General features: G+C 42.1%; 1 protein-coding gene across 8 annotated transcripts in view; it reads right to left on the bottom strand.

Annotated features, from left to right (window-relative positions):
• Positions 1–640: 640 nt before the first annotated feature.
• LOC119967867 (E3 ubiquitin-protein ligase ZFP91-like) overlaps positions 641–27,055 on the bottom strand; it is a 125,352-nt gene continuing 98,937 nt past the window's right edge. For all 8 annotated transcript variants that reach the window (XM_038800929.1, XM_038800928.1, XM_038800930.1 and 5 more), the window contains 3 exons: positions 9,300–9,414; positions 3,131–3,230; positions 641–2,509 (listed from right to left, as the gene is read on the bottom strand). In XM_038800929.1, the coding sequence (XP_038656857.1) occupies positions 2,296–2,509; positions 3,131–3,230; positions 9,300–9,414 (429 nt within the window). In that variant the 3' untranslated portion in view covers positions 641–2,295. The remainder of the gene's footprint in view (positions 2,510–3,130; positions 3,231–9,299; positions 9,415–27,055) is intronic.

Below are 27,055 nucleotides of genomic sequence, written 5' to 3'. Positions count from 1 at the left end.
TATCTGCCATGCATGTGCCCACTCACTCAATCTGTCCAAACCCTGAAGCATCTCTGCATCCTCCTCACAGCGCGCCCTCCCACCTAACTTTGTATCATCTGAAAATTTGGAGATCATACATTTAGTTCCTTGTCCAAACCATTCACAGATAATGTGAACAGTTGTAGTCTTAGCACAGATCCCTGTGGGTACCCCACTAGTCACTGTCTGCCAATCAGAGAAAGACGCATTTATTCCAGCACGGTAGAGAGTAAAGAGAACACAGGCAGGTTCACAGGGTTTAGACAGACACAAAATAACACCTGCAGACACACATTGAACACACAAGAGAAGTGAATTCAAGTAGGCGCACAGGTAATACAGACATGCAGAGAACACACACAACAGTCGCACGTGGGGATTACAGGTAAAGGCAAAAATACATGCAGAGAATGGATAGAGTACAAATAAAAATGTTTCTGAAGCGTGCTGTAGGAGAACAGTTGGACACACAAGGTGCACATACAGGCAGAGTGTCTCTAGTCAGACATAAAGGGCACTTCACGGAGTACAGACAAACATAATACAGCCACATGCAAAGACAGGCAGACACGTGAATGAGGCACACAGATGCAGTGGAACCCGTAAAAAGACAACACAATGGAAGAAAATACTGTGTTTATTGCTCTTTTTTTTTTAATAGTTAATTATACAGATTTATTTCTACTAAACAGTGCTCACAGTGGAGTCTAATGGTTTTCGTCTATGCAATCCATAACTTTAAACTGTAACAAAAACTCCCGTGTGATTTCCCGTTCAATATAAATCCAACTACGGCCAGCAACTCCTTCCGACCGGGTCTGACTACAGGTATTTACACCATCAGGAGCAGAGAGACCTCCGATCCAGCACAGCACAACCATAAGGAACATACACACACACATACCCTTTTGTGCACTTTCACACACGTGCTGAGACACACCGTTGCACATTCAAACACCCAGCCACGTACAGCCCACCTGGTGTAGCTATTCCCAATTATTGTCTTGCACAAACTTGTGTACACAGGCACTATCACGCACACGCTCTCTTAGCTCCATGTGTACATTCACATTTACTGGTGCACGACTGCAACCTGGAGATCACACTCATTCATTAATACGCCCACTTAACTGCACAAGTACATCCAGACCCAGTTGTGGCCAGATTCAGTACCGCACTCAAATTCACTCCCATGTACATGCTCACAGCCACCTAAACAGGGTGTAGAGACACGCACTGCACCCCCATCACGCAACTGCCATGCACAAAGGAACACGCATTCCTGTAAGTGCTCATTCTTTATCGCCCCAGTGGCCATGTCACTGCTTTCTTCCAGGGGATTAATGTGTGGTGTTTATGTTTTAATTCTGAAAACATTGATGTTCAGCGTCAATACAGCTTCTGAGGGCACTCAGATCCCACGCTTTCCTACAGCGTTGAGACGACGGGATGAAACGTTGCACGAGGGTTGGATGAAATGTCCCTTTTCTCCCTTGCTGTGATGGAGCTGGCTCCATACCAACTGCTTATGGCATTTCAATGGGAAGCAAAGGAGGGTGAACTAACCAGATTGCCACCCGACCACCCTCACCCCCTACACAGAAATCCCGAGTTGACATCGCCTCTCTGTAATCCAGGCTGCCACTGGCCGGTGATCTGGCCAATTCTGGCTGATTTCCTTCCGCTATCCAACTCAGGAGGTCATGAGACAGCAGCAGTGAACAGGAACCACGCTGATCCCCTCCGTTCACTGATCCTCCGCCACAACCCGATCCAGAGTGTACACAAGATGCGTTTCCTCTATATTGACACGAGACACACACACACACACCACCACATGCTGCAGCACTCAGTTGATGCTTCTGCCAAACAATCAGCTGCCTTGTGAATGCAGTGATTAACTTATTCCCGTACCCCTGGTCCACTTTTCTCCACTGCATTCTGCCGAGGCCCATTAACTGTTTGCTGGGTTCCCCAACATGACTGTGACTTGGCTGGTGATCTATCTCCCCAATGGGGGCACAGTGGAGGAGTGGGGGTACAATCCGAGCGATGGTTGGGGTAAGAGAAGGGAGGGTCCCTGGGTGTGACTGAAGATGTCGTTCTTCCAATCCACATGCATACACCAGTTAAGTTGAAATTAGGAGAGTCTCTCGCTCTCTCTGTCTTTCCCTCCACCACCTGCCCCTTCTCCTCCTCACTCCAGCATTGAGGAGAAGGGGTGGGGAGGTTCCGCATGGTACGAGTCTGTCTGAGGGTGCACTGGGAGGATCTCTAGGACAGTACAACCTCAGTACTCTCAGCCAGCGCCTCAGCGATGACCAGCTCTGGATGGCTCTTGCTCTTGTGCGCCACCACACTGTCCTTCTTCTCAAACTTCTTCCCGCACACGTTGCAGGAGAACTGGTAGTTAGCGTCAGCATCGTGTTTCTTCATGTGCCAGTTCAGCGAGGCCTTCTGTCGACAGGTAAAGCCGCAGATCTCACACCTGGAATGAGAAAGGGAGCGAGGGTCAGTGTTACACCGTGACAGAGGGTGATAGTTAAAAAGAGAGAAAGGATGGAGGGAGGGAGCGATGGAGAGAGGAGAGGGGTGGGAGACAAGGGGTTGTAGGGAATCGGTGCGTGATGGGGAATGGGGTACAGGGTGGGGTGGGAGATATGGTGGGGGAAGCGGGAGGGGAAGAGGGCCCATGGTGGAGAGAAGGGGAGGAACAGGAACTGCGGGTGGGAGTTGAGCACAGATGGGGAGAGCAGGAGGTGGGGGGGGGGGGGGGGGGGGGGGGGGAGAAACAAGAACTCAGAGGCCATGAGGGTAGGGGGCCGCGCAAGGGAGAGAGGATAGGCGAGCATGGGCTGGGGGAGCAGTCAGGAGGGGACCGGAGGACTGTCTTCAGCGGCCAGACAATCTGCTGTGGGATGAAGCAACCAGTTGAAGGCAGGGAGCTGGGAAGGATGGGGCACAGACGGAGTGTGCTAGAGTGATGAGAGAGGGAGAGTGAAAGTGAAGCGTGTATGGGGAATGGAGGCGGAGAGAGGATCTTGAAGGCCAAGGGCAGAGAGAGACAAATTCCTCTGGCCTCAAATATCCAATTCTCTCAGTTACTTACTGGAGTGGCTTCTCTCCAGTGTGGATCATCCTATGAACGGCCAAATTGTGAGAACTCTTGAAGGCACGGGCACAGTATTCACAGATATAATCCCTCTGATCTGTCAGGCATAAAAAGACTGTGATTAGCCACAAAGGGGCGGCGGGATAGAGACAATCAGACAGGGACACACAGACAGAGGGAGAGAAGCACAAAACCTTGTTGCACAAAGGCCCATGGAGTTGGGCGTAAGAGATTAGCGCAGGATTGGTTAAAGGACAAAAAACAGTGTCGGGTAAATGTGTAATTTCCACATTTGTACGTTGTAGCTGGCAAAATGCTACAAGAATTATTGCCGGGGTAGCAGCTCCATCCAAATCAAATGAGTTGGATGGAGGATCCAAGAGTATTTTATGCAATATAACAAAACCAAAATAACAGAAAATGCTGGAAAGACTCAGCAGGTCTGACAGCATCTGCAGAGAGAGCGAGAGAGAGAGAGAGAAAATAGTTAATGTTTTGAATCTGTACAACTCTGCTTCAGAGTTGAAGCGGGGTAGGAATATGATGGATGGGATTGTTGGAGGGGGGGTTGGAGAAACTGCAGCAGACAGAAGATCAGGGAGAGGCGAGGCCCAAGGAAACGTTGACAAAGATGCCATGAATGAACAGCTTGTCATATGAGGAACGTAGAGGACTCTGGGTCTGAACTCGATGGAGTTCATAAGGATGAGGGCGGATCTTATTGCAACTTACAGGATACTGCGAGGCCTGGATAGAGTGGACGTGAAGATGTTTCCACTTATAAAAAAACTAGAACCAGAGGACACAGTCGCAGGCTAAAGGGACGATCCTTTAAAACAGAGATAAGGAGGAATTACTTCAGCCAGAGGGTGGTGAATCTGTGGAACTCTTTGCCACAGAAGGCTGTGGAGACCAAGTCACTGAGTGTCTTTAAGACAGAGCTAGATAAGGGGATCGGGGGTTATGGGGAGAAGGCAGGAGAATGGGGATGAGGACAATATCAGCCATGATTGAATGGCGGAGCAGATGGGCAAAGTGGCTTAATTTTGCTTCTATGTCTTATTGTCATGAACGCAAGGTAAGGCGTGTGTAAACGGTAGTTTTAAAGAATCAAGAAGATGGTAATAATGGACCCAGGTTTGCTGACGGTACAAAGCGAGGGGAGAAGGGTCAAAGGGATGTAGACAGGCTAAGTGAGGATGCAAGAAGGTGGCGGATGGAGTATAATTGGGGGGGGGGGGGGGTAGAGTGAGAGTTTGTTCACTCTGGTAAGAAGAATATAAAAGCCTAGTTTTTGATTAGTACCAAATGCTGGTATTCAGAGGGATTTTGATATCTTTGTACAAGAAACACAAAGTTAACATGTAGGTACAGCAAGCAGTTAGATTAAGAAATGGGAGGAGACCATTCAGCCCATCGTCATCACTCCACCATTGACAAAGATCACGGTTAATCGGATTGTCTTAACTGCACTTTGTTGATGTCCTCCAAATCCCTCAACTCCCTCATCAATCAAAAATCTAACTCGGCCTTAAATATATTCAATGACGTAGCCGGCACTGCTCTGGAGACGAGGATTCTGATGACTAATGACCCTCGGAGAAGAAATTCCTCCACATCTCTGTCTCAAATGGGAGATCCCTTACCTTCGAACTCTGCCCCTGGTTCTAGCTACGCCATGGGGACAAACATTCAGCATCAACCCCGTCAAATCCCCTCAGAATCTTATACCTTACAATAAGATCACCTCTCATTCTTCTAAACTCCGATTGGAGCAGTTGCAAACTTCCCGCACAGGACAATCCTGTCATCCCTACAATCAGCTGAGTGAACCGGCTCTGTTATTTTCAAGTATATCTTTCCTTCCTCAAGTCAGGAGACGAGTCAGGAAGATAAATGCTCTGCAGGCCTTAACGGAAGGGCAGCTGGAGAACCAAGAGGAACAAAGTCTTGCTGCAATAAAAGCAGAAAATGCTGGATAAATTCAGCAGGTCTGGTAGCATCGGTGGAGAGAGAGAGAAACAGAGTTAACGCTTCGAGCTTGTATCACTTTTCTTCACAGGTAAAGAGAGGGAGAAATGATATTCTGTATATGAGGGGCTGGAGCAGAGTAGGCGGCCAGTGATAGGTGGGAGCTAGGAGAGATTGCAACAACGGTAGGACACAAGTCAGAGTAAGTATTAACGGCAGCTATGGAAGGTGCTGACAGTGGCATTTTGGTAAATTGGCAGAATGTTTCAATAGGAAAACCTTACATCTGCAGTATTTTTGAGGTGTTTTCAAGTTTTGCTGCTGTATTGGTCTCGACGTCTAAAGAAGGATATTTGGCTTCTACGATGGTTCAGAGTGGGGGACGGGGGGGGTGGGGGTGGGGGTGGGGGGGGGGTGCAATGTCTGTAAGAGGCAGAGATGGAACATTTAGTTTTTTAAAAAAAATTTAGAGTCCCCAATTATTTTTTTCCTAAATAAGGGGCCATTTAGCGTGTCCAATTCACATAATCTGCACATCTTTGGGTTGTGGAGGTGAAACCCACGCAGACACGGGGAGAATGTACAAACCCTACAGAGACAGGCTGCTGCCAACTGTGCCTTAGAGATCCTGTGTTTTCAACTTTTAGATCTGTATTGTCCCAAATAGCACGGTGATGGTGCTGATACAAACAAGAGTGCCCTCAATGTGAAGACAGGACTTTGCCTCCACAAGGACTGAGCAGTAGTCACTCCAGGATTTTGACCCAGCGACAGTAAAGGTACGATGGGTGGCACAATAGCACAGTGGTTAGTACTGTTGCTTCACAGCACCAGGGTCCCAGGTACGATACCCGCTTGGGTCACTGTCTGTGCAGAGTCTGTACGTTCTCCGTGGCTGCGTGGGTTTCCTCGAGTTTCCTCCCACTAGTCCCAAAAGACGTGTTGTTAGGCGAATTGGACAGTCACAATCACAGAATTGACAGTGCAGAAGGGGGCCATTCGGCCCATCGAGTCTGCACCGGCTCTTTGAAAGAGCACCCTACCGAAGCCCAGATCTCCACCCTATCCCCATAACCCAGTAACCCCACCCAACACGTGCTGGTGGGCAGCACGGTAGCATGGTGGTTAGCATAAATGCTTCACAGCTCTAGGGTCCCAGGTTCAGTTCCCGGCTGGGTCACTGTCTGTGTGGAGTCTGCACGTCCTCCCCCTGTCTGCGTGGGTTTCCTCCGGGTGCTCCGGTTTCCTCCCACAGTCCAAAGATGTGCAGGTTAGGTGGATTGCCCATGCTAAACTACCGTCTTCAAAAATATTGGGTAGGGTTATCGGGTTACGGGGATAGAGTGAAGGTGTGGGCTTGGGTAGGGTGCTCTTTCTAAGGGCTGGTCAGACTCGATGGGCCGAATGGCCTCCTTCTCCATTGTAAAGTCTATGAATCTAGGTAAATATTCAGCCGTGCTTTCATTGTCGCTGGGTCCAACCCTAGATCTCCAACTCTAACAACACTGTGGACGTACCTATAATACGCAGTTGGCAGTGGTTCAAGAAGGGACCTTCTCAAGGGAAACTATGGATGGGTAACGAATATTCCCCAGTCGGCAATGCGCACACCTTTTGAATTACTAATATTAAAACAATATATAGCTGACGGTGCTCCTGCGAGACTGGTAGATTGGCCATGCTAAATTGCCCGTAGTGTCCTAAAAAAAGTAAGGTTAAGGTTGGGTTGCGGGTACGGGGTGGATGCGTGGGTTTGAGTAGGGTGATCATTGCTCGGCGCAACATTGAGGGCCGAAGGGCCTGTTCTGTGCTGTACTGTTCTTCTAAACACGAAGGGCAATTTTGAACACTAAGGGCAATTTAACATGGCCAATCCACCTAACCTGCACATCTTTGGACTGTGGGAGGAAACCAGAGCACCCCGAGGAAACCCACGGAGACACAGGGAGAAAGTGCAGACTCCACACAGACAGTGAACCAAGGCGGGAATCGAACCTGGGATCCTGGAGCTGTGAAGCAATTGTTCTAACCACCATGCTACCCCTCTCATTCTCTCTCATGACTTGGGGATTTTCACAGTAACTTCATTGCAGTGTTAATGTAAGCCTACTTGTGACAATAATAAAGATTATTATTACGATATATTTCCAAGTCAAGATAGTGAGTGACTTGGAGAGAAACCTCCAGGTGGTGGTGTTCCCAGACACCTGTTATTCTTGTCCTTCTAGATGGTCATGGATTTGGAAGGTGGAGTGCCTATGGAACGTTGAGGGCACTCTTCACGCGAGTTCCTGCAGTGCATCTTGTAGATGGCACGCAAGACTGCTGCTGCTAACCGGTGGTGGAGGGATTGAATGTTTGTGGAAGGGGTCGCAATTAAGTGGGCTGCTTTTTCTGGATGGTGTTGGAGCTGCACTCGTCCAGCTAAGTGGAGAGTATTGCATTACACTCCACACTTGTGCCTTTAAATGATGGACACATTTTGGGGAGTCACAAACTGAGTTACTTGCCGTAGGACCTGCCTTCGGCCTGATCTGGCAGCAACAGTATTTATGTGGCTGGTCCAGTTCAGTTTATGGTCAATGGGAACATCAGAATATTAATAATGTGGGATTCGGCGATGGTAACACCATTGAATGTCAAAGCACAGTGGTTAGATCCTCTCTTGTTGGAGATGGTCATTGCCTGGCACTTATGTAGTGCGAATGTTTCTTACCATTTATCAGCCCAAGCCTGGATATTGTCCAGATCTTGCTGCATTTGGACCTGGACTGTTTCAGAATTTGATGAGTTGCTAATAGTGCTGAATGTTGCGCAGTCATCTATGAATATACTGACCATACCCACTTCTGACCTTATGATGGAAGGAAGGTCACTGATGAAGCAGCAAAAGATGGTTGATCCTCGGATACTCCCCTGAGGAACCCCTGCAGTTGTGTCCTGGAGCCGATATGATTGACCTCAAACCATCACAACTATCTTCCTTTGTGCCAGATATGATTCCAGCAAGCGGAGGCACGAAAGTCCAGTGAGGGAGACCTTGTTAATGATGCAATCTTGTCATAATGAAGTGCAAGCTGGAGTTGTAAGTGAGAGCAGCTAATAACTAGAAAAGAGCCAATGTGGGGGAGGTAAAGGGAGTCTGTGCCGGTGTTCTCTGGATTTGGTGAACAAACATACTTTAAAGAAAGACTGGCTCCAAATTCCTCCTTTACTCAGTGAATAAGCAGCAAATTCGACCAGACCTTGCAGGGTAGGTGAACCTGTGTGTTCCTCTCTCAGGCCTGAATCCAATGGAATGTGGAGTAGCCATTGCAATGGTTGTCCAATCGAGTGGCTTGCTGGGCTACTTCAGATGGCAGTCAAAAGGCAACACATTGCTGTGGCCTGGGATCACATGTACACCAGACTGGGTAAGGGCAGCATTTTTCCTTCCTTCATGGTTAGTGAGTCAGGGAAATTTTAACCTCAGTCTGCTATTGCATGGTCACCATTGACTGATCCTAGCTTTCTCGCCAAAATGTCTTTCATTAATTGAATTTGAATCTCCCCTGCTCCTGCACATCCGATCATTAAGCTGGGCCACTGGTATCACGTCTGGTAACGTAATTACAATGCTACTTTGCCGATCACGGTGTTGAGCTCATTGATCATCAAGCGGGTTTCCATCTAACGCGTGTGTATATTGAACAGGGAAACCGCTGCACTTCACGAATTAAAGGTGAGGGCTCATTAGAATGCATTACGATTATGAAAGTATATAAGACTGAAATCTGTGGAACTTGTGTGTTGTCTCGTGCCCTTGGCTTTTGAAATGCAAAGCTTTTTTAAAATAAATTTAGAGTACACAATTAATTGTTTTCCAATTGAGGGCAATTTAGCGTGGCCAATCCAGCTACTCTGCACATCTTTTGAGTGAAACCCACGCAAACACGGGGAGAATGTGCAAATGCCACACAGACAGTGACCCAGTGTCGGGATCGAACCTGGAACTTCGGCGCCATGAGGCAGCAGAGCTAACCACTGCGCCACCGTGTTGCCCTTTGAAATACAAAGCTGCGCACAGGACCTGAAGTCGACCACAAAACAGAATTTGCCAGCAACTACATGCACAAGTCACACAACAAACAATGACCTCCACATTGGTGGCTCACTATCGCCCTCACCCCTCCACCTCTCCACTGCTGTCACATACCTGAGTGGTGCTTCGTATGCCGTAGCAGCTGTTTCTGAAGTCGAAAGAGACGCCCACAGGATGGGTGCGGACAGACGTACTTCTTCTTTAACATGTGTTGATACCTCATGTGGTGCTGAAAGAACATGACAGTCATCGTCACCATCACAAGGGACGAGGTTAGCGCAACACAGCCATCACACGAGCAGAGTGGTGTAGCCACAACCCAGCAACCCATGGAGGGCAGATTGTGTAACGCCACTCATAGTCATAGAATCTACAGCACGGAGACAGGCCGTTCGGCTCATGCCAACCAAAAAGCCCATCCAAGCTAACCCCATTTGCCTGCATTTGGCCCAAATTCCGCCAAGCCTTTACTATCCATGTATCTGTCCAAATGCCTTATAAATGTTGTCAATGTCCCTACCTCAACCAGTTCGTCCAGCAGCTCATTCCAGATACGTAACTCCTTCTGTATAAAAATGTTGCTCCTCAGATTCCCATTAATTCTTTCCCCTCTTAAACCTATTCCCTCTAGTTCTTGATTCCCCAACCCTGTGAAAAAGATTTAGTGCATTCACCCTATCCGTGCCTCTCATGACCTTATACACCTCTATAAGATCACCCCTTAGTCTCCTACACGCCAAAGAAGAGAGTCCTAGCCTGTCCAATCTCTCCCTATAACTCAGTCCCTTGAATGCTGGAACAGTCTTGTAAAGCTCTTCTGCACTCTCTCCAGCTTAATAACATCTTTCCTGCAGCAAAGCGACCAAAACTGAACACAATACTCCAGATATGGCCTCACCAACATCCTATACAACGGCAATATAACTTCCCAACTTCTATACTCAATACCCTGACTGATGAAGGTCAGCATGCCAAAAGCCTTCTTCACTGCCCTATCTATCTCTGACTCCACCTTTAGATTACCCTGCACCTGAACTGCAGATCGTATCTGTTCTACGATACACCCAAAGGTCCGACCATTCACCGTGAAAGCCCTACTTTAATTTGACTTTCCAAAATGCAACACCTCACATTTATCTGCATTGAACTCCATTTGCCATTTCGCGGCCCACTTCCCCAGCTGATCAAGATCCTGCTGCAATTTTTGATAACCTTCCTCATTGTCCACAATACCACCTATTTTAGTGTCATCTGCAAACTTACTGATCATGCTTTGTATATTCTCATCTAAGTTGTTGGTACAGATAACAAACAGTAATGGGCCCAGCACTGACCTGAGGTACACCACTAGTCACAGGCCTCCAGTCCGACAAGCATCCTTCCACGTCACACTTTTCAGGATTAAATTCCATCTGCCACTGTTCTGCCCATTTGACCATCACTTCTATATCTTCCTGTAACCCAAGACTCTCAATCTCACTGTGAACCACGTGGCCTATCTTTATGTCATCCACAAACATAGAACATAGAACAGTACAGCACAGAACAGGCCCTTCGGCCCTCGATGTTGTGCCGAGCAATGATCACCCTACTCAAACCCAGGTATCCACCCTATACCCGTAACCCAACAACCCCCCCCCCCCCCCCCCCCCCCCCCCTTAACCTTACTTTTTTTAGGACACTACGGGCAATTTAGCATGGCCAATCCACCTAACCAGCACATCTTTGGACTGTGGGAGGAAACCGGAGCACCCGGAGGAAACCCACGCACACACGGGGAGGACGTGCAGACTCCGCACAGACAGTGACCCAGCCGGGAATCGAACCTGGGACCCTGGAGCTGTGAAGCATTTATGATAACCACCATGCTACCGTGCTGCCCTTACTGATCCTACCCCCCACGTAGTCTTCCTAGTTATTTATAGAAGTGACGAATAATAGGTGACCCAGCACAGATTCCTGCAGTACGCCAGTGGAAACTGGCTGCCAGTCACTCAAGCAGCCGCCTGCCATCACCCTGTGTTTCCTCCAGCTCAGCCTGCTTTAAATACACCTCATCAAGTTCTCCTATATCCCATGTGCATTTGCCTTCTTTCTAAGTCTCCCATGTGGGACCTCGTCAAATGCTTTGCTGAAATGCATGCAAACGACATCAACTGCACTACCCTCAGCTACGCACTTTGCCATGTGCTCAAAAAAATTAATCTAATTTGTTAGACATGACCGCCCTCTGACAAAGCCATGCTGACTATTCCTGATCAAACCTTGCCTCTCCAAGTGGAGATAGATTCTGTCCTTCAGAATGTTCTCCATTAGTTTCCCCACCACTGACGTGAGACTCCGGCCTGTTGTTCCCTGGCTTATGCCTGCAGCCTTTCTTAAATAGTGGGCTCACATTCTCCAGTCCTCTGGCGCCTCTTCCTTGGCCAGCGAGGAATTACAAATTTGGATCAGGGCCCCTGCAATGTCCTCCCTTGCCGCCCACAGCAACCTGGGACACAATGCATCCGCATCTGGAGATTTCTCCACTTTTAGGCCTGTCAACACATTCAATGCCTTGTACTTCCCTGTGACAACTTGCTCAATAACCTCATAGTCTCTCTCCCAGAGTTCCATAGCTGCCTTCTCATTCTCTTGGGTGAAGACAGATGCGAAATATTCATTTAACAACCTAACAATGTCCTCTGGCTCCCCCCTTGGTGCCTAATGGTCCTTATTTTTTCCTTAGTTATCCTCTTCCCATTGATATACTTATAGAATATTTTGGGAGGTTCTCATACAAAAATAACCTACTTTTACCAGCTGGAGATTTTTCATATCCCCACTTTGCTCCCCAAATGGCTTTCTTAAGCTCCATCCTGCACTTTCCGCACTCCACTTTTGTCTCTGTTAATTTGCACCCCTTGTACTGATTAAAAGCCTCTCTCAACCTTCTCATTGTATCCTGAATATCTCTGGTCATCCATGGTTCCCTGGGCTTGTTACTCTAGAGGGGACATATTGGTCCTGTACCCTCCCTATTTCCTCTTTGAACAATCCCCACTTCTCTTCTGTAGATTGCCCCAAAAGTAACTTGTTCCAATCTACCTTCGCGAGATCCTGTGTTATTTTACTAAAGTATGCTCTCCCCTATCCAAGACTTTTTTCTGCAACTTGTCTATTTCCTTGTCCATAACAAACTGACATTGCACCATGTTAAGGTCGTTATCACTAAAATGCTCCCCCACCATCACATCAACCACCCTGTCTGGCTTCATTCCCCAGCATTAGGTCCAGCACTACACCATCACTTGTTGAACCCTCCATATGTTGAGCTAAAAAGTTCTCTTACATACATTTTATGAACTCTGCTCCATCAAAGCCCTGAACACAATGACTACCCTAGTTAATGCTGGGAGCGTTGGAATTACCCATTATAATTACCCGATTATTATTTTGACACGTCTGCAAATTGCGCACATATTTGGTCCTCAATTTCCCGCCGACCAACTCGGGGTTTATATTTTAAAAAAACCTAATTTATTCAAAGTTAGAAGACCCAATTCATTTTTTTCCAATTAAGGGGCAATTTAGCGTGGCCAATCCACCTACCCTGCACATCTTTGGGTTGTGGGGGGCGAAACCCACGTAAACATGGGGAGAATGTGCAAACTCCACACGGACAGTGACCCAGAGCCCGGGATCGAACCTGGGACCTTGACACCGTAGTGCTAACCACTGTGCCACCGTGCAGCCTATGGGGGTCCATATTAAACACCTAGCAATGTAGCTGCCCCGTCATTATTCCTAAGTTCTACCCACAAAACTTCAGTTAACGCCTCTCTTTATCATCTCTCCTTACTGCAGTTTCCTTAACCAGGAGTGCAATGCCTCCCCCTCTTTTGCCCCCTCCTCTGTCCCTCCTGAATATTCTGTATCCCGGGATGTTAAGCTGCCAATCCTGCCCCTTCCTCAACCACGTCTCCGTGATGGCTACTATATCATAATTCCAAGTGTCAAACCTCGTCCTTAACTCATCCGTTTTACCTGTAATACTCAAGGCATTAAAGTAGAGGCCATCCAGCCTTGTCTTACTCTCCTGAAACATACTCGCACTGTATTCCCTCTGACCTAATTACATTTCCATGTTATATTGTGCCCTATCCTGCTAACAGTCTGTGTTCCATCCCACTGCCAAACTAGCTTAAACTCCTTCCAACAGCATGAGCAAACCCACTAGCAAGGATGTTAGTCCCACCCTGGTTCTGAGTGACACTGCACTGGTTATACCAAATCTAATCTGGTGATACTGCACTGCTTAAACTTAATCAATGCACACTGTTCAAACCTAGTCTATTCAGAATCACACAGCATTTTTAAATCAAATCTATTCAGAGTGCACTACACTGATTAAACGTTATCAATTGTCACTGGCACTGGACAGGGTGAACCTAATCTATTATGGTGACATTACTCTCTTTAAACCTAAGCTATACAGAGTAACACCACACTCTTTAAACCGAACCTCTCCATTGAGACTGCTCTGTCTAAACATAATCTCTTCAGAGTGACACTGCTCTGTTTAAACGTAATCTCATCAGAGTGACACTGATCTGTTTAAACTGATTCTATTCAGTGACACTGCTCTGTTTATACCTAATCTATTCAGAGTGACACGGCTCTATTTAAACTGATTCTATTCAGAGTGACACTGCTCTGTTTAAACTGATTCTATTCAGAGTGACACTGCTCTGTTTAAACTGAATCTATTCAGAGTGACACTACTCTGTTTAAACTGAACCTATTCAGAGTGACAATGCTCTATTTAAACTGAATCTATTCAGAGTGACACTGCTCTGTTTAAACTGATTCTATTCAGAGTGACACTGCTCTGTTTAAACTGAATCTATTCAGAGTGACACTGCTCTGTTTAAACTAAATATATTCAGAGTGACAGTGCTCTGTTTAAACTGAATCTATTCAGTGCCACTGCTCTGTTTAAACTGAATCTATTCAGAGTGACACTGCTCTGTTTAAACTCAATCTATTCAGAGTGACACTGCTCTGTTTAAACTGAATCTATTCAGAGTGACACTGCTCTGTTTAAACCACATTTATTCAGAGTGACAGTGCTCTGTTTACACCTAATCTATTCAGAGTGACACTGCTCTGTTTAAACTGAATCTATTCAGAGTGACACTGCTCTGTTTAAACTGAATCAATACAGTGACAGTACTCTGATTAAACTGATTCTATTCAGAGTGAGACTGCTCTGTTTAAACTGAATCTATTCAGTGACACTGCTCTGTTTAAACTGAACTTATTCAGAGAGACAGTGCTCTGATTACACGGAATCTATTCAGAGTGACACTGCTCTGTTTAAATTAAATCTATTCAGAGTGACACTGCTCTGTTTAAACCAAATCTATTCAGTGACAGTGCTCTGATTAAACTGATTCTATTCAGAGTGATACTGCTCTGTTTAAACCTAATCTATTCAGAGTGACACTGCTCTGTTTAAACTGAATCTATTCAGTGACACTGCTCTGTTTAAACTGAATCTATTCAGAGTGACACTGCTCTATTTAAACTGAATCTATTCAGAGTGACAATGCTCTGTTAAACTGAATCTATTCAGAGTGACACCGCTCTGTTTAAACTGAATGTATTCAGAGTGACAATGCTCTGTTTAAACTGAATCTATTCAGGTTGTCAATGCTCTGTTTAAACCTAATATATTCAGAATGACACTGCTCTGTTTAAACTGAATCTATTCAGAGTGACACTGCTCTGTTTAAACTGAATCTATTCAGAGTGACACTGCTCTGTTTAAACTGAATCTATTCAGAGTGACACTGCTCTGCTTAAACTGAATATATTCAGAGTGACACTGCTCTGTTTAAACTGAATCTATTCAGTGACACTGCTCTGTGTAATCTGAATCAATAAAGAGTGACACTGCTCTTTTTAAACTGAATATATTCAGTGACAGTGCTCTGTTTAAACTTAATCTATTCAGAGTGAAACCGCTCTGTGCAAACTGAATCTATTCAGAGTGACAATGCTCTGTTTAAATTGAATCTATTCAGATTGACACTGCTCTGTTTAAACCTAATCTATTCAGAGTGACACTGCTCTGTTTAAACTGAATCTATTCAGTGCCACTGCTCTGTTTAAACTGAATCTATTCAGAGTGACACTGCTCTGTTTAAACTAAATCTATTCAGAGTGACACTGCTCTGTTTAAACTGAATCTATTCAGAGTGACACTGCTCTGTTTAAACTAAATTTATTCAGAGTGACAGTGCTCTGTTTACACCTAATCTATTCAGAGTGACACTGCTCTGTTTAAAACTGAATCTATTCAGTGACACTGCTCTGTTTAAACTGAATCTATTCAGAGTGACACTGCTCTGTTTAAACTGAATCTATTCAGAGTGACAATGCTCTGTTTAAACTGATTATATTCAAAGTGACACTGCTCTTTTAAACTGAATCTATTCAGAGTGACACTGCTCTGTTTAAACTGAATCTATTCAGAATGACACAGCTCTGTTTAAACTGAATCTATTCAGAGTGACAATGCTCTGTTTAAACTGAATCTATTCAGAGTGATACTGCTCTGTTTAAACTGAATCAATTCAGAGTGACAATGCTCTGTTTAAACTGAATCTATTCAGATTGACAGCGCTGTGTTTAAACCTAATATATTCAGAGTGACACTGCTCTGTTTAAACTGAATCAATTCAGTGACACTGCTCTGTTTAAACTGAATCTATTCAGAGTGACACTGCTCTGTTTAAACTTAATCTATTCAGAGTGACACTGCTCTGTTTAAACTGAATCTATTCAGTGACACTGCTCTGTTTAAACTGAATCTATTCAGAGTGACACTGCTCTGTTTAAACTGATCTATTCAAGTGACACTGCTCTGTTTAACTGAATCTATTCAGTGACACTGCTCTGTTTAACCTAATCTATTCAGAGTGACACTGCTCTGTTTAAACTGAATCTATTCAGAGTGACACTGCTCCGTTTAAACTGAATCTATTCAGAGTGACACTGCTCTGTTTAAACTGAATCAATTCAGAGTGACACTGCTCTGTTTAAACTGAATCTATTCAGAGTGACACTGCTCTGTTTAAACCTAATCAATTCAGAGTGACACTGCTCTGTTTAAACTGAATCTATTCAGAGTGACACTGCTCTGTTTAAAACTGAATCTATTCAGAGTGACACTGCTCTGTTTAAATAATCTATTCAGAGTGACACTGCTCTGTTTAAACTGAATCTATTCAGAGTGACACTGCTCAGTTTAAACATAATCTATTCAGAGTGACACTGCTCTGTTTAAACTGAATCTATTCAGAGTGACACTGCTCTGTTTAAACTGAATCTATTCAGTGACACTGCTCTGTTTAAACTGAATCTATTCAGAGTGACACTGCTCTGTTTACACTGAATCTATTCAGAGTGACACTGCTCTGTTTAAACTGAATCTATTCAGTGAGACTGCTCTGTGTAATCTGAATCAATAAAGAGTGACACTGCTCTTTTTATACTAAATATATTCAGTGACACTGCTCTGTTTAAACTGAAATCTATTCAGAGTGACACTGCTCTGTTCAAACTGAATCTATTCAGAGTGACACTGCTCTGTTTAATTGAATCTATTCAGAGTGACACTGCTCTGTTTAAACTGAATCTATTCAGAGTGACAGTGCTCTGTTTACACCTAATCTATTCAGAGTGACACTGCTCTGTTTAAACTGAATCTATTCAGAGTGACACTGCTCTGTTTAAACTGAATCTATTCAGAGTGACACTGCTCTGTTTAAACTGAATCTATTCAGAGTGACACTGCTCTGTTTAAACTGAATCTATTCAGAGTGACACTGCTCTGTTTAAACTGAATCTATTCAGAGTGACACTGCTCTGTTTAAACTGAATCTATTCAGAGTGACACTGCTCTGTTTAAACTGAATCTATTCAGTGACACTGCTCTGTTTAAACTGAATCTATTCAGAGTGACACTGCTCTGTTTAAACTGAATCTATTCAGAGTGACACTGCTCTGTTTAAACCTAATCTATTCAGAGTGACACTGCTCTGTTTAAACTGAATCTATTCAGAGTGACACTGCTCTGTTTAAACTGAATCTATTCAGAGTGACACTGCTCTGTTTAAACTGAATCTATTCAGAGTGACACTGCTCTGTTTAAACTAATCTATTCAGAGTGACACTGCTCTGTTTAAACATAATCTATTCAGAGTGACACTGCTCTGTTTAAACTGAATCTATTCAGTGACACTGCTCTGTTTAAACTGAATCTATTCAGAGTGACACTGCTCTGTTTAAACTGAATCTATTCAGAGTGACACTGCTCTGTTAAAACTGATTCTATTCAGAGTGACACTGCTCTGTTAAAACTGATTCTATTCAGAGTGACACTGCTCTGTTTAAACTGATTCTATTCAGAGTGACACTGCTCTGTTTAAACTGAATCTATTCAGAGTGACACTACTCTGTTTAAACTGAACCTATTCAGAGTGACAATGCTCTATTTAAACTGAATCTATTCAGAGTGACACTGCTCTGTTTAAACTGAATCTATTCAGAGTGACACTGCTCTGTTTAAACTGAATCTATTCAGAGTGACACTGCTCTGTTTAAACTAAATTTATTCAGAGTGACACTGCTCTGTTTACACCTAATCTATTCAGAGTGACACTGCTCTGTTTAAACTGAATCTATTCAGAGTGACACTGCTCTGTTTAAACTGAATCTATTCAGAGTGACACTGCTCTGTTTAAACTGAATCTATTCAGAGTGACACTGCTCTGTTTAAACTGAATCTATTCAGTGACACTGCTCTGTTTAAACTGAATCTATTCAGAGTGACACTGCTCTGTTTAAACCTAATCTATTCAGAGTGACACTGCTCTGTTTAAACTGAATCTATTCAGAGTGACACTGCTCTGTTTAAACTGAATCTATTCAGAGTGACACTGCTCTGTTTAAACTGAATCTATTCAGAGTGACACTGCTCTGTTTAACTGAATCTATTCAGAGTGACACTGCTCTGTTTAAACTGAATCTATTCAGAGTGACACTGCTCTGTTTAAACTGAATCTATTCAGAGTGACACTGCTCTGTTTAAACTAATCTATTCAGAGTGACACTGCTCTGTTTAAACTGAATCTATTCAGAGTGACACTGCTCTGTTTAAACTGAATCTATTCAGAGTGACACTGCTCTGTTTAAACTGAATCTATTCAGAGGCACACTGCTCTTTTTAGACTGAATCTATTCAGAGTGGCACTGCTCTGTTTAAACTGAATCTATTCAGAGTGACACTGCTCTGTTTAAACTGAATCTATTCAGAGTGACACTGCTCCGTTTTACTAAATCTATTCAGAGTGACAATGCTCTGTTTAAACTGAATGTATTCAGAGGGACAATGCTCTGTTTAAACTGAATCTATTCAGATTGACACTGCTCTGTTTAAACTGAATCTATTCAGAGTGACACTGCTCTGTTTAAACTGAATCTATTCAGAGTGACACTGCTCTGTTTAAACTGAATCTATTCAGAGTGACACTGCTCTGTTTAAACTGAATCTATTCAGAGTGACACTGCTCTGTTTAAACTAAATCTATTCAGAGTGACACTGCTCTGTTTAACTGAAATCGATTCAGAGTGACAAGCTCTGTTTCAACTAATCTATTCAGAGTGACACTGCTCGTTTAAACCTAATCTATTCAGAGTGACACTGCTCTGTTTAAACTGAATCTATTCAGAGTGACACTGCTCTGTTTAAACTGAATCTATTCAGAGTGACACTGCTCTGTTTAAACTGAATCTATTCAGAGTGACACTGCTCTGTTTAAACTGAATCTATTCAGAGTGACACTGCTCTGTTTAAACTGAATCTATTCAGAGTGACACTGCTCTGTTTAAACTGAATCTATTCAGAGTGACACTGCTCTGTTTAAACTGAATCTATTCAGAGTGACACTGCTCTGTTTAAACTGAATCTATTCAGAGTGACACTGCTCTGTTTAAACTGAATCTATTCAGAGTGACACTGCTCTGTTTAAACTGAATCTATTCAGAGTGACACTGCTCTGTTTAAACTAATCTATTCAGAGTGACACTGCTCTGTTTAAACTGAATCTATTCAGAGTGACACTGCTCTGTTTAAACTGAATCTATTCAGAGTGACACTGCTCTGTTTAAACTGAATCTATTCAGAGTGACACTGCTCTGTTTAAACTGAATCTATTCAGAGTGACACTGCTCTGTTTAAACTGAATCTATTCAGAGTGACACTGCTCTGTTTAAACTGAATCTATTCAGAGTGACACTGCTCTGTTTAACTGAATCTATTCAGAGTGACACTGCTCTGTTTAAACTGAATCTATTCAGAGTGACACTGCTCTGTTTAAACTGAATCTATTCAGAGTGACACTGCTCTGTTTAAAACTGAATCTATTCAGAGTGACACTGCTCTGTTTAAACTGAATCTATTCAGAGTGACACTGCTCTGTTTAAACTGAATCTATTCAGAGTGACACTGCTCTGTTTAAACTGAATCTATTCAGAGTGACACTGCTCTGTTTAAACTGAATCTATTCAGAGTGACACTGCTCTGTTTAAACCTAATCTATTCAGAGTGACACTGCTCTGTTTAAACTGAATCTATTCAGAGTGACACTGCTCTGTTTAAACTGAATCTATTCAGAGTGACACTGCTCTGTTTAAACCAAATCTATTCAGTGACAGTGCTCTGATTAAACTGAATCTATTCAGAGTGACACTGCTCTGTTTAAACTGAATCTATTCAGAGTGACACTGCTCTGTTTAAACTGAATCTATTCAGAGTGACACTGCTCTGTTTAAACTGAATCTATTCAGAGTGACACTGCTCTGTTTAAACTGAATCTATTCAGAGTGACACTGCTCTGTTTAAACCTAATATATTCAGAGTGACACTGCTCTGTTTAAACTGAATCTATTCAGAGTGACACTGCTCTGTTTAAACTGAATCTATTCAGAGTGACACTGCTCTGTTTAAAATAAATCTATTCAGAGTGACACTGCTCTGTTTAAACTGAATCTATTCAGAGTGACACTGCTCTGTTTAAACCTAATCTATTCAGAGTGACACTGCTCTGTTAAACTGAATCTATTCAGAGTGACACTGCTCTGTTTAAACATAATCTATTCAGAGTGACACTGCTCTGTTTAACTGAATCTATCAGAGTGACACTGCTCTGTTTAAACTGAATCTATTCAGTGACACTGCTCTGTTTCAACTGAATCTATTTAGAGTGACACTGCTCTGCTTAAACTGAATAGATTCAGAGTGACACTGCTCTGTTAAAACTGAATATATTCAGAGTGACACTGCTCTGTTAAAACTGATTCTATTCAGAGTGACACTGCTCTGTTTAAACTGATTCTATTCAGAGTGACACTGCTCTGTTTAAACTGAATCTATTCAGAGTGACACTACTCTGTTTAAACTGAACCGATTCAGAGTGACAATGCTCTATTTAAACTGAATCTATTCAGAGTGACACTGCTCTGTTTAAACTGATTCTATTCAGAGTGACACTGCTCTGTTTAAACTGAATCTATTCAGAGTGACACTGCTCTGTTTAAACTAAATATAATCAGAGTGACACTGCTCTGTTTACATCTAATCTATTCAGAGTGACACTGCTCTGTTTAAACTGAATCTATTCAGAGTGACACTGCTCTGTTTAAACTGAATCTATTCAGTGACACTGCTCTGTTTAAACTGAATCTATTCAGAGTGACACTGCTCTGTTTAAACTGAATCTATTCAGTGACACTGCTCTGTTAAACTGAATCTATTCAGAGTGATACTGCTCTGTTTAAACTAATCTATTCAGAGTGACACTGCTCTGTTTAAACTGAATCTATTCAGAGTGACAATGCTCTGTTTAAACTGAATCTATTCAGAGTGACACAGCTCTGTTTAAACTGAATCTATTCAGAGTGACAATGCTCTGTTTAACTGAATCTATTCAGAGTGACACGCTCTGTTTAAACCTAATCTATTCAGAGTGACAGTGCTCTGTTTAAACTGAATCTATTCAGAGTGACACTGCTCTGTTTACAGCTGAATCTATTCAGAGTGACACTGCTCTGTTTGAAACTGAATATATTCAGAGTGACACGCTCTGTTAAAACTGAATCTATTCAGAGTGACACTGCTCTAGTTTAAACTGAATCTATTCAGAGTGACACTGCTCTGTTTAAACTAATCTATTCAGAGTGACACATGCTCTGTTTAAACTGAATCTTTCAGAGTGACACTGCTCTGTTTAAACTGAATCTATTCAGTGTGACACTACTCTGTTTAAACTGAATCTATTCAGAGTGACACTGCTGTTTAAACTGAATATATTCAGATTGACAGTGCTCTGTTTAAACTAATCTATTCAGAGTGACACTGCTCTGTTTAAACTGAATCTATTCAGAGGGACAATGCTCTGTTTAAACTGAATCTATTCAGAGTGACACTGCTCTGTTTACACCTAATCTATTCAGAGTGACACTGCTCTGTTTAAACTGAATCAATTCAGAGTGACAGTGCTCTGATTAAACTGAATCTATTCAGAGTGATACTGCTCTGTTTAAACCTAATCTATTCAGAGTGACACTGCTCTGTTTAAACTGAATCTATTCAGAGTGACACTGCTCTGTTTAAACTGAATCTATTCAGAGTGACACTGCTCTGTTTAAACTGAATCTATTCAGAGTGACAATGCTCTGTTTAAACTGATTATATTCAAAGTGATACTGCTCTTTTTAAACTGAATCTATTCAGAGTGACACTGCTCTGTTTAAACTGAATCTATTCAGAATGACACTGCCCTGTTTAAACTGAATCTATTCAGAGTGACAATGCTCTGTTTAAACTGAATCTATTCAGAGTGACACTACTCTGTTTAAACTGAATCTAGTCAGAGTGACACCGCTCTGTTTAAACTGAATCTATTCAGATTGATATTGCTCTGTTTAAACCTAATATATTCAGAGTGACACTGCTCTGTTTAAACTGAATCATTCAGTGACAGTACTCTGATTAAACTGATACTAATCAGAGTGATACTGCTCTGTTTAAACCTAATCTATTCAGAGTGATACTGCTCTGTTTAAACTGAATCTATTCAGTGACACTGCTCTGTTTAAACTGAATCTATTCAGAGTGACACTGCTCTGTTTAAACTGAATCTATTCAGTGACACTGCTCTCTGTTTAAACTGAATCTATTCAGAATTACACTGCCCTGTTTAAACTGAATCTATTCAGAGTGACAATGCTCTGTTTAAACTGAATCTATTCAGAGTGACACTGCTCTGTTAAAACTGATTCTATTCAGAGTGACACTGCTCTGTTTAAACTGATTCTATTCAGAGTGACACTGCTCTGTTTAAACTGAATCTATTCAGAGTGACACTACTCTGTTTAAACTGAACCTATTCAGAGTGACAATGCTCTATTTAAACTGAATCTATTCAGAGTGACACTGCTCTGTTTAAACTGAATCTATTCAGAGTGACACTGCTCTGTTTAAACTAAATATATTCAGAGTGACACTGCTCTGTTTACATCTAATCTATTGAGTGACACTGCTCTGTTTAAACTGAATCTATTCAGAGTGACACTGCTCTGTTTAAACTGAATCTATTCAGTGACACTGCTCTGTTTAAACTGAATCTATTCAGAGTGACACTGCTCTTTTTAAACTGAATCTATTCAGAGTGACACTGCTCTGTTTAAACTGAATCTATTCAGAATGACACTGCCCTGTTTAAACTGAATCTATTCAGAGTGACAATGCTCTGTTTAAACTGAATCTATTCAGAGTGACACTACTCTGTTTAAACTGAATCTAGTCAGAGTGACACCGCTCTGTTTAAACTGAATCTATTCAGATTGATATTGCTCTGTTTAAACCTAATATATTCAGAGTGACACTGCTCTGTTTAAACTGAATCAATTCAGTGACAGTACTCTGATTAAACTGATACTAATCAGAGTGATACTGCTCTGTTTAAACCTAATCTATTCAGAGTGATACTGCTCTGTTTAAACTGAATCTATTCAGTGACACTGCTCTGTTTAAACTGAATCTATTCAGAGTGACACTGCTCTGTTTAAACTGAATCTATTCAGAGTGACACTGCTCTGTTTAAACTGAATCTATTCAGAGTGACACTGCTCTGTTTAAACTGAATCTATTCAGAGTGACACTGCTCTGTTTAAACTGAATCAATTCAGAATTACACTGCCCTGTTTAAACTGAATCTATTCAGAGTGACAATGCTCTGTTTAAACTGAATCTATTCAGAGTGACACTACTCTGTTTAAACTGAATCTATTCAGAGTGACACTGCTCTGTTTAAAATAAATCTATTCAGAGCGACACTGCTGTGTTTAAACTGAATCGATTCAGAGTGACACTGCTCATTTTAAATTGAATCTATTCGGTGACACTGCTCTGTTTCAACTGAATCTATTTAGAGTGACACTGCTCTGCTTAAACTGAATCTATTCAGTGAGACTGCTCTGTGTAATCTGAATCAATTAAGAGTGACACTGCTCTTTTTATACTGAACATATTCAGTGACACTGCTCTGTTTAAACTAAATCTATTCAGAGTGAAACCACTCTGTGCAAACTGAATCTATTCAGAGTGACACTGCTCTGTTTAATTTGAACCTATTCAGAGTGACACTGCTCTGTTTACACCTAATTTATTCAGAGTGACACTGCTCTGTTTAAACTGAACCTTTTCAGAGTGACACTGCTCTGATTAAACCAAATCTATTCAGTGACACTGCTCTGTTTAAACTGAATGGATTCAGAGACACTGCTCTGTTTAAACTGAATGGATTCAGAGTGACACTGCTCTGTTTAAACTGAATCTATTCAGAGTGACACTGCTCTGTTTAAACTGAATCAATTCAGAGACACTGCTCTGTTTAAACTGAATGGATTCAGAGTGACACTGCTCTGTTTAAACTGAATCTATTCAGAGTGACACTGCTCTGTTTGAACTGAATACATTCAGAGTGACACTGGTCTTTTGAAACTGAATCTATTCAGAGTGACACTGCTCTGTTTAAACCTAATATATTCAGAATGACACTGCTCTGTTTAAACTGAATCTATTCAAAGTGACAGTGCTCTGTTTAAACTGAATATATTCAGAGTGACACTGCTCTGTTTAAAATAAATCTATTCAGAGTGACACTGCTCTGTTTAAACTGAATCGATTCAGAGTGACACTGCTCTGTTTAAACCTAATCATATCAGAGTGACACTGCTCTGTTTAAACATAATCTATTCAGAGTGACACTGCTCTGTTTAAACTGAATCTATTCAGAGTGACACTGCTCTGTTTAAACTGAATCTATTCAGAGTGACACTGCTCTGTTTAAACTGAATCTATTCAGAGTGACACTGCTCTGTTTAAACTGAATCTATTTCAGAGTGACACTGCTCTGCTTAAACTGAATCTATTCAGAGTGACACTGCTCTGTTAAAACTGAATTCTATTCAGAGGCACACTGCTCTGTTTAAACCTCATCTATTCAGAGTGACAATGCTCTGTTTAAACTGAATCTATTCAGAGTGACACTGCTCCGTTTAAACTGAACCTATTCAGAGTGACAATGCTCTGTTTAAACTGAATCTATTCAGAGTGACACTGCTCTGTTTAAACTGATCTATTCAGAGTGACACTGCTCTGTTTAAACTGAATCTATTCAGAGTGACACTGCTCTGTTTAAACTAAATATAATCAGAGTGACACTGCTCTGTTTACATCTAATCTATTGAGTGACACTGCTCTGTTTAAACTGAATCTATTCAGAGTGACACTGCTCTGTTTAAACTGAATCTATTCAGTGACACTGCTCTGTTTAAACTGAATCTATTCAGAGTGACACTGCTCTGTTTAAACTGAATCTATTCAGTGACAGTGCTCTGTATAAACTGAATCTATTCAGGGTGATACTGCTCCATTTAAACCTAATCTATTCAGAATGACCCTGCTCTGTTTAAACTGAATCTATTCAGAGTGACACTACTCTGTTTAAACTGAACCTATTCAGAGTGACACAGCTCTGTTCAAAATGAATCTATTCAGAGTCAAACTGCTCTGTTTAAACTGAATCTATTCAGAGTGACAAAGCTCTGTTTACACCTAATCCGTTCAGAGTGACAGTGCTCTGTTTAAACTGAATCTATTCAGAGTGACACTGCTCTGTTTACAGCTAATCTATTCAGAGTGACACTGCTCTGTATAAACTGAATATATTCAGAGTGACACGGCTCTGTTAAAACTGAATCTATTCAGAGTGACACTGCTCTGTTTAAACTAAATCTATTCAGAATTACACTGCCCTGTTTAAACTGAATCTATTCAGTGACACTGCTCTGTGTAATCTGAATCAATAGAGAGTGACACTGCTCTTTTTAAACTGAATATATTCAGTGACAGTGCTCTGTTTAAACTTAATCTATTCAGAGTGAAACCGCTCTGTGCAAACTGAATCTATTCAGAGTGACAATGCTCTGTTTAAATTGAATCTATTCAGATTGACACTGCTCTGTTTAAACCTAATCTATTCAGAGTGACACTGCTCTGTTTAAACTGAATCTATTCAGTGACACTGCTCTGTTTAAACTGAATCTATTCAGAGTGACACTGCTCTGTTTAAACTAAATCTATTCAGTGACACTGCTCTGTTTAAACTGAATCTATTCAGAGTGACACTGCTCTGTTTAACTAAATATATTCAGAGTGACATGCGCTGTTTACACCTAATCTATTCAGAGTGCTACTGCTCTGTTTAAACTGAATTGATTCAGAGTGACACTGCTCTGTTTAAACTGAATCAATTCAGTGACAGTACTCTGATTAAACTAATTCTATTCAGAGTGAGACATGCTCTGTTTAAACTGAATCTACTCAGTGACACTGCTCTGTTTTAAACTGAACTTATTCAGAGAGACAGTGCTGATTACACGGAATCTATCAGAGTGACACTGCTCTATTTAAACTGAATATATTCAGAGTGGACAATGCTTGTTTAAATGATTATATTCAAGTGATACTGCTCTTTAAACTGAATCTATTCAGAGTGACACTGCTCTGTTTAAAACTGAATCTATTCAGAATGACACTGCCCTGTTTAAACTGAATCTATTAGAGTGACAATGCTCTGTTAAACTGAATCTATTCAGAGTGACACTGCTCTGTTTAAACTGAATCTATTCAGAGTGACACTGCTCTGTTTAAACTGAATCTATTCAGAGTGACACTGCTCTGTTTAAACTGAATCTATTCAGAGTGACACTGCTCTGTTTAAACTGAATCTATTCAGAGTGACACTGCTCTGTTTAAACTGAATCTATTCAGAGTGACACTGCTCTGTTTAAACTGAATCTATTCAGAGTGACACTGCTCTGTTTAAACTGAATCTATTCAGAGTGACACTGCTCTGTTTAAACTGAATCTATTCAGAGTGACACTGCTCTGTTTAAACTGAATCTATTCAGAGTGACACTGCTCTGTTTAAACTGAATCTATTCAGAGTGACACTGCTCTGTTTAAACTGAATCTATTCAGAGTGACACTGCTCTGTTTAAACTGAATCTATTCAGAGTGACACTGCTCTGTTTAAACTGAATCTATTCAGAGTGACACTGCTCTGTTTAAACTGAATCTATTCAGAGTGACACTGCTCTGTTTAAACTGAATCTATTCAGTGACACTGCACCGTTTAAACTGAACCTATCAAAGTGACACTGCTCCGTTTAAATTAAATCTATTCAGAGGGACA

This window comes from Scyliorhinus canicula, chromosome 6 (genome assembly GCF_902713615.1).
Source record: "Scyliorhinus canicula chromosome 6, sScyCan1.1, whole genome shotgun sequence".
Lineage (NCBI taxonomy): Eukaryota > Metazoa > Chordata > Chondrichthyes > Carcharhiniformes > Scyliorhinidae > Scyliorhinus > Scyliorhinus canicula.
Note: the sequence above shows the minus strand (reverse complement) of the source record. Positions and strands in the feature narration are given on the sequence as shown.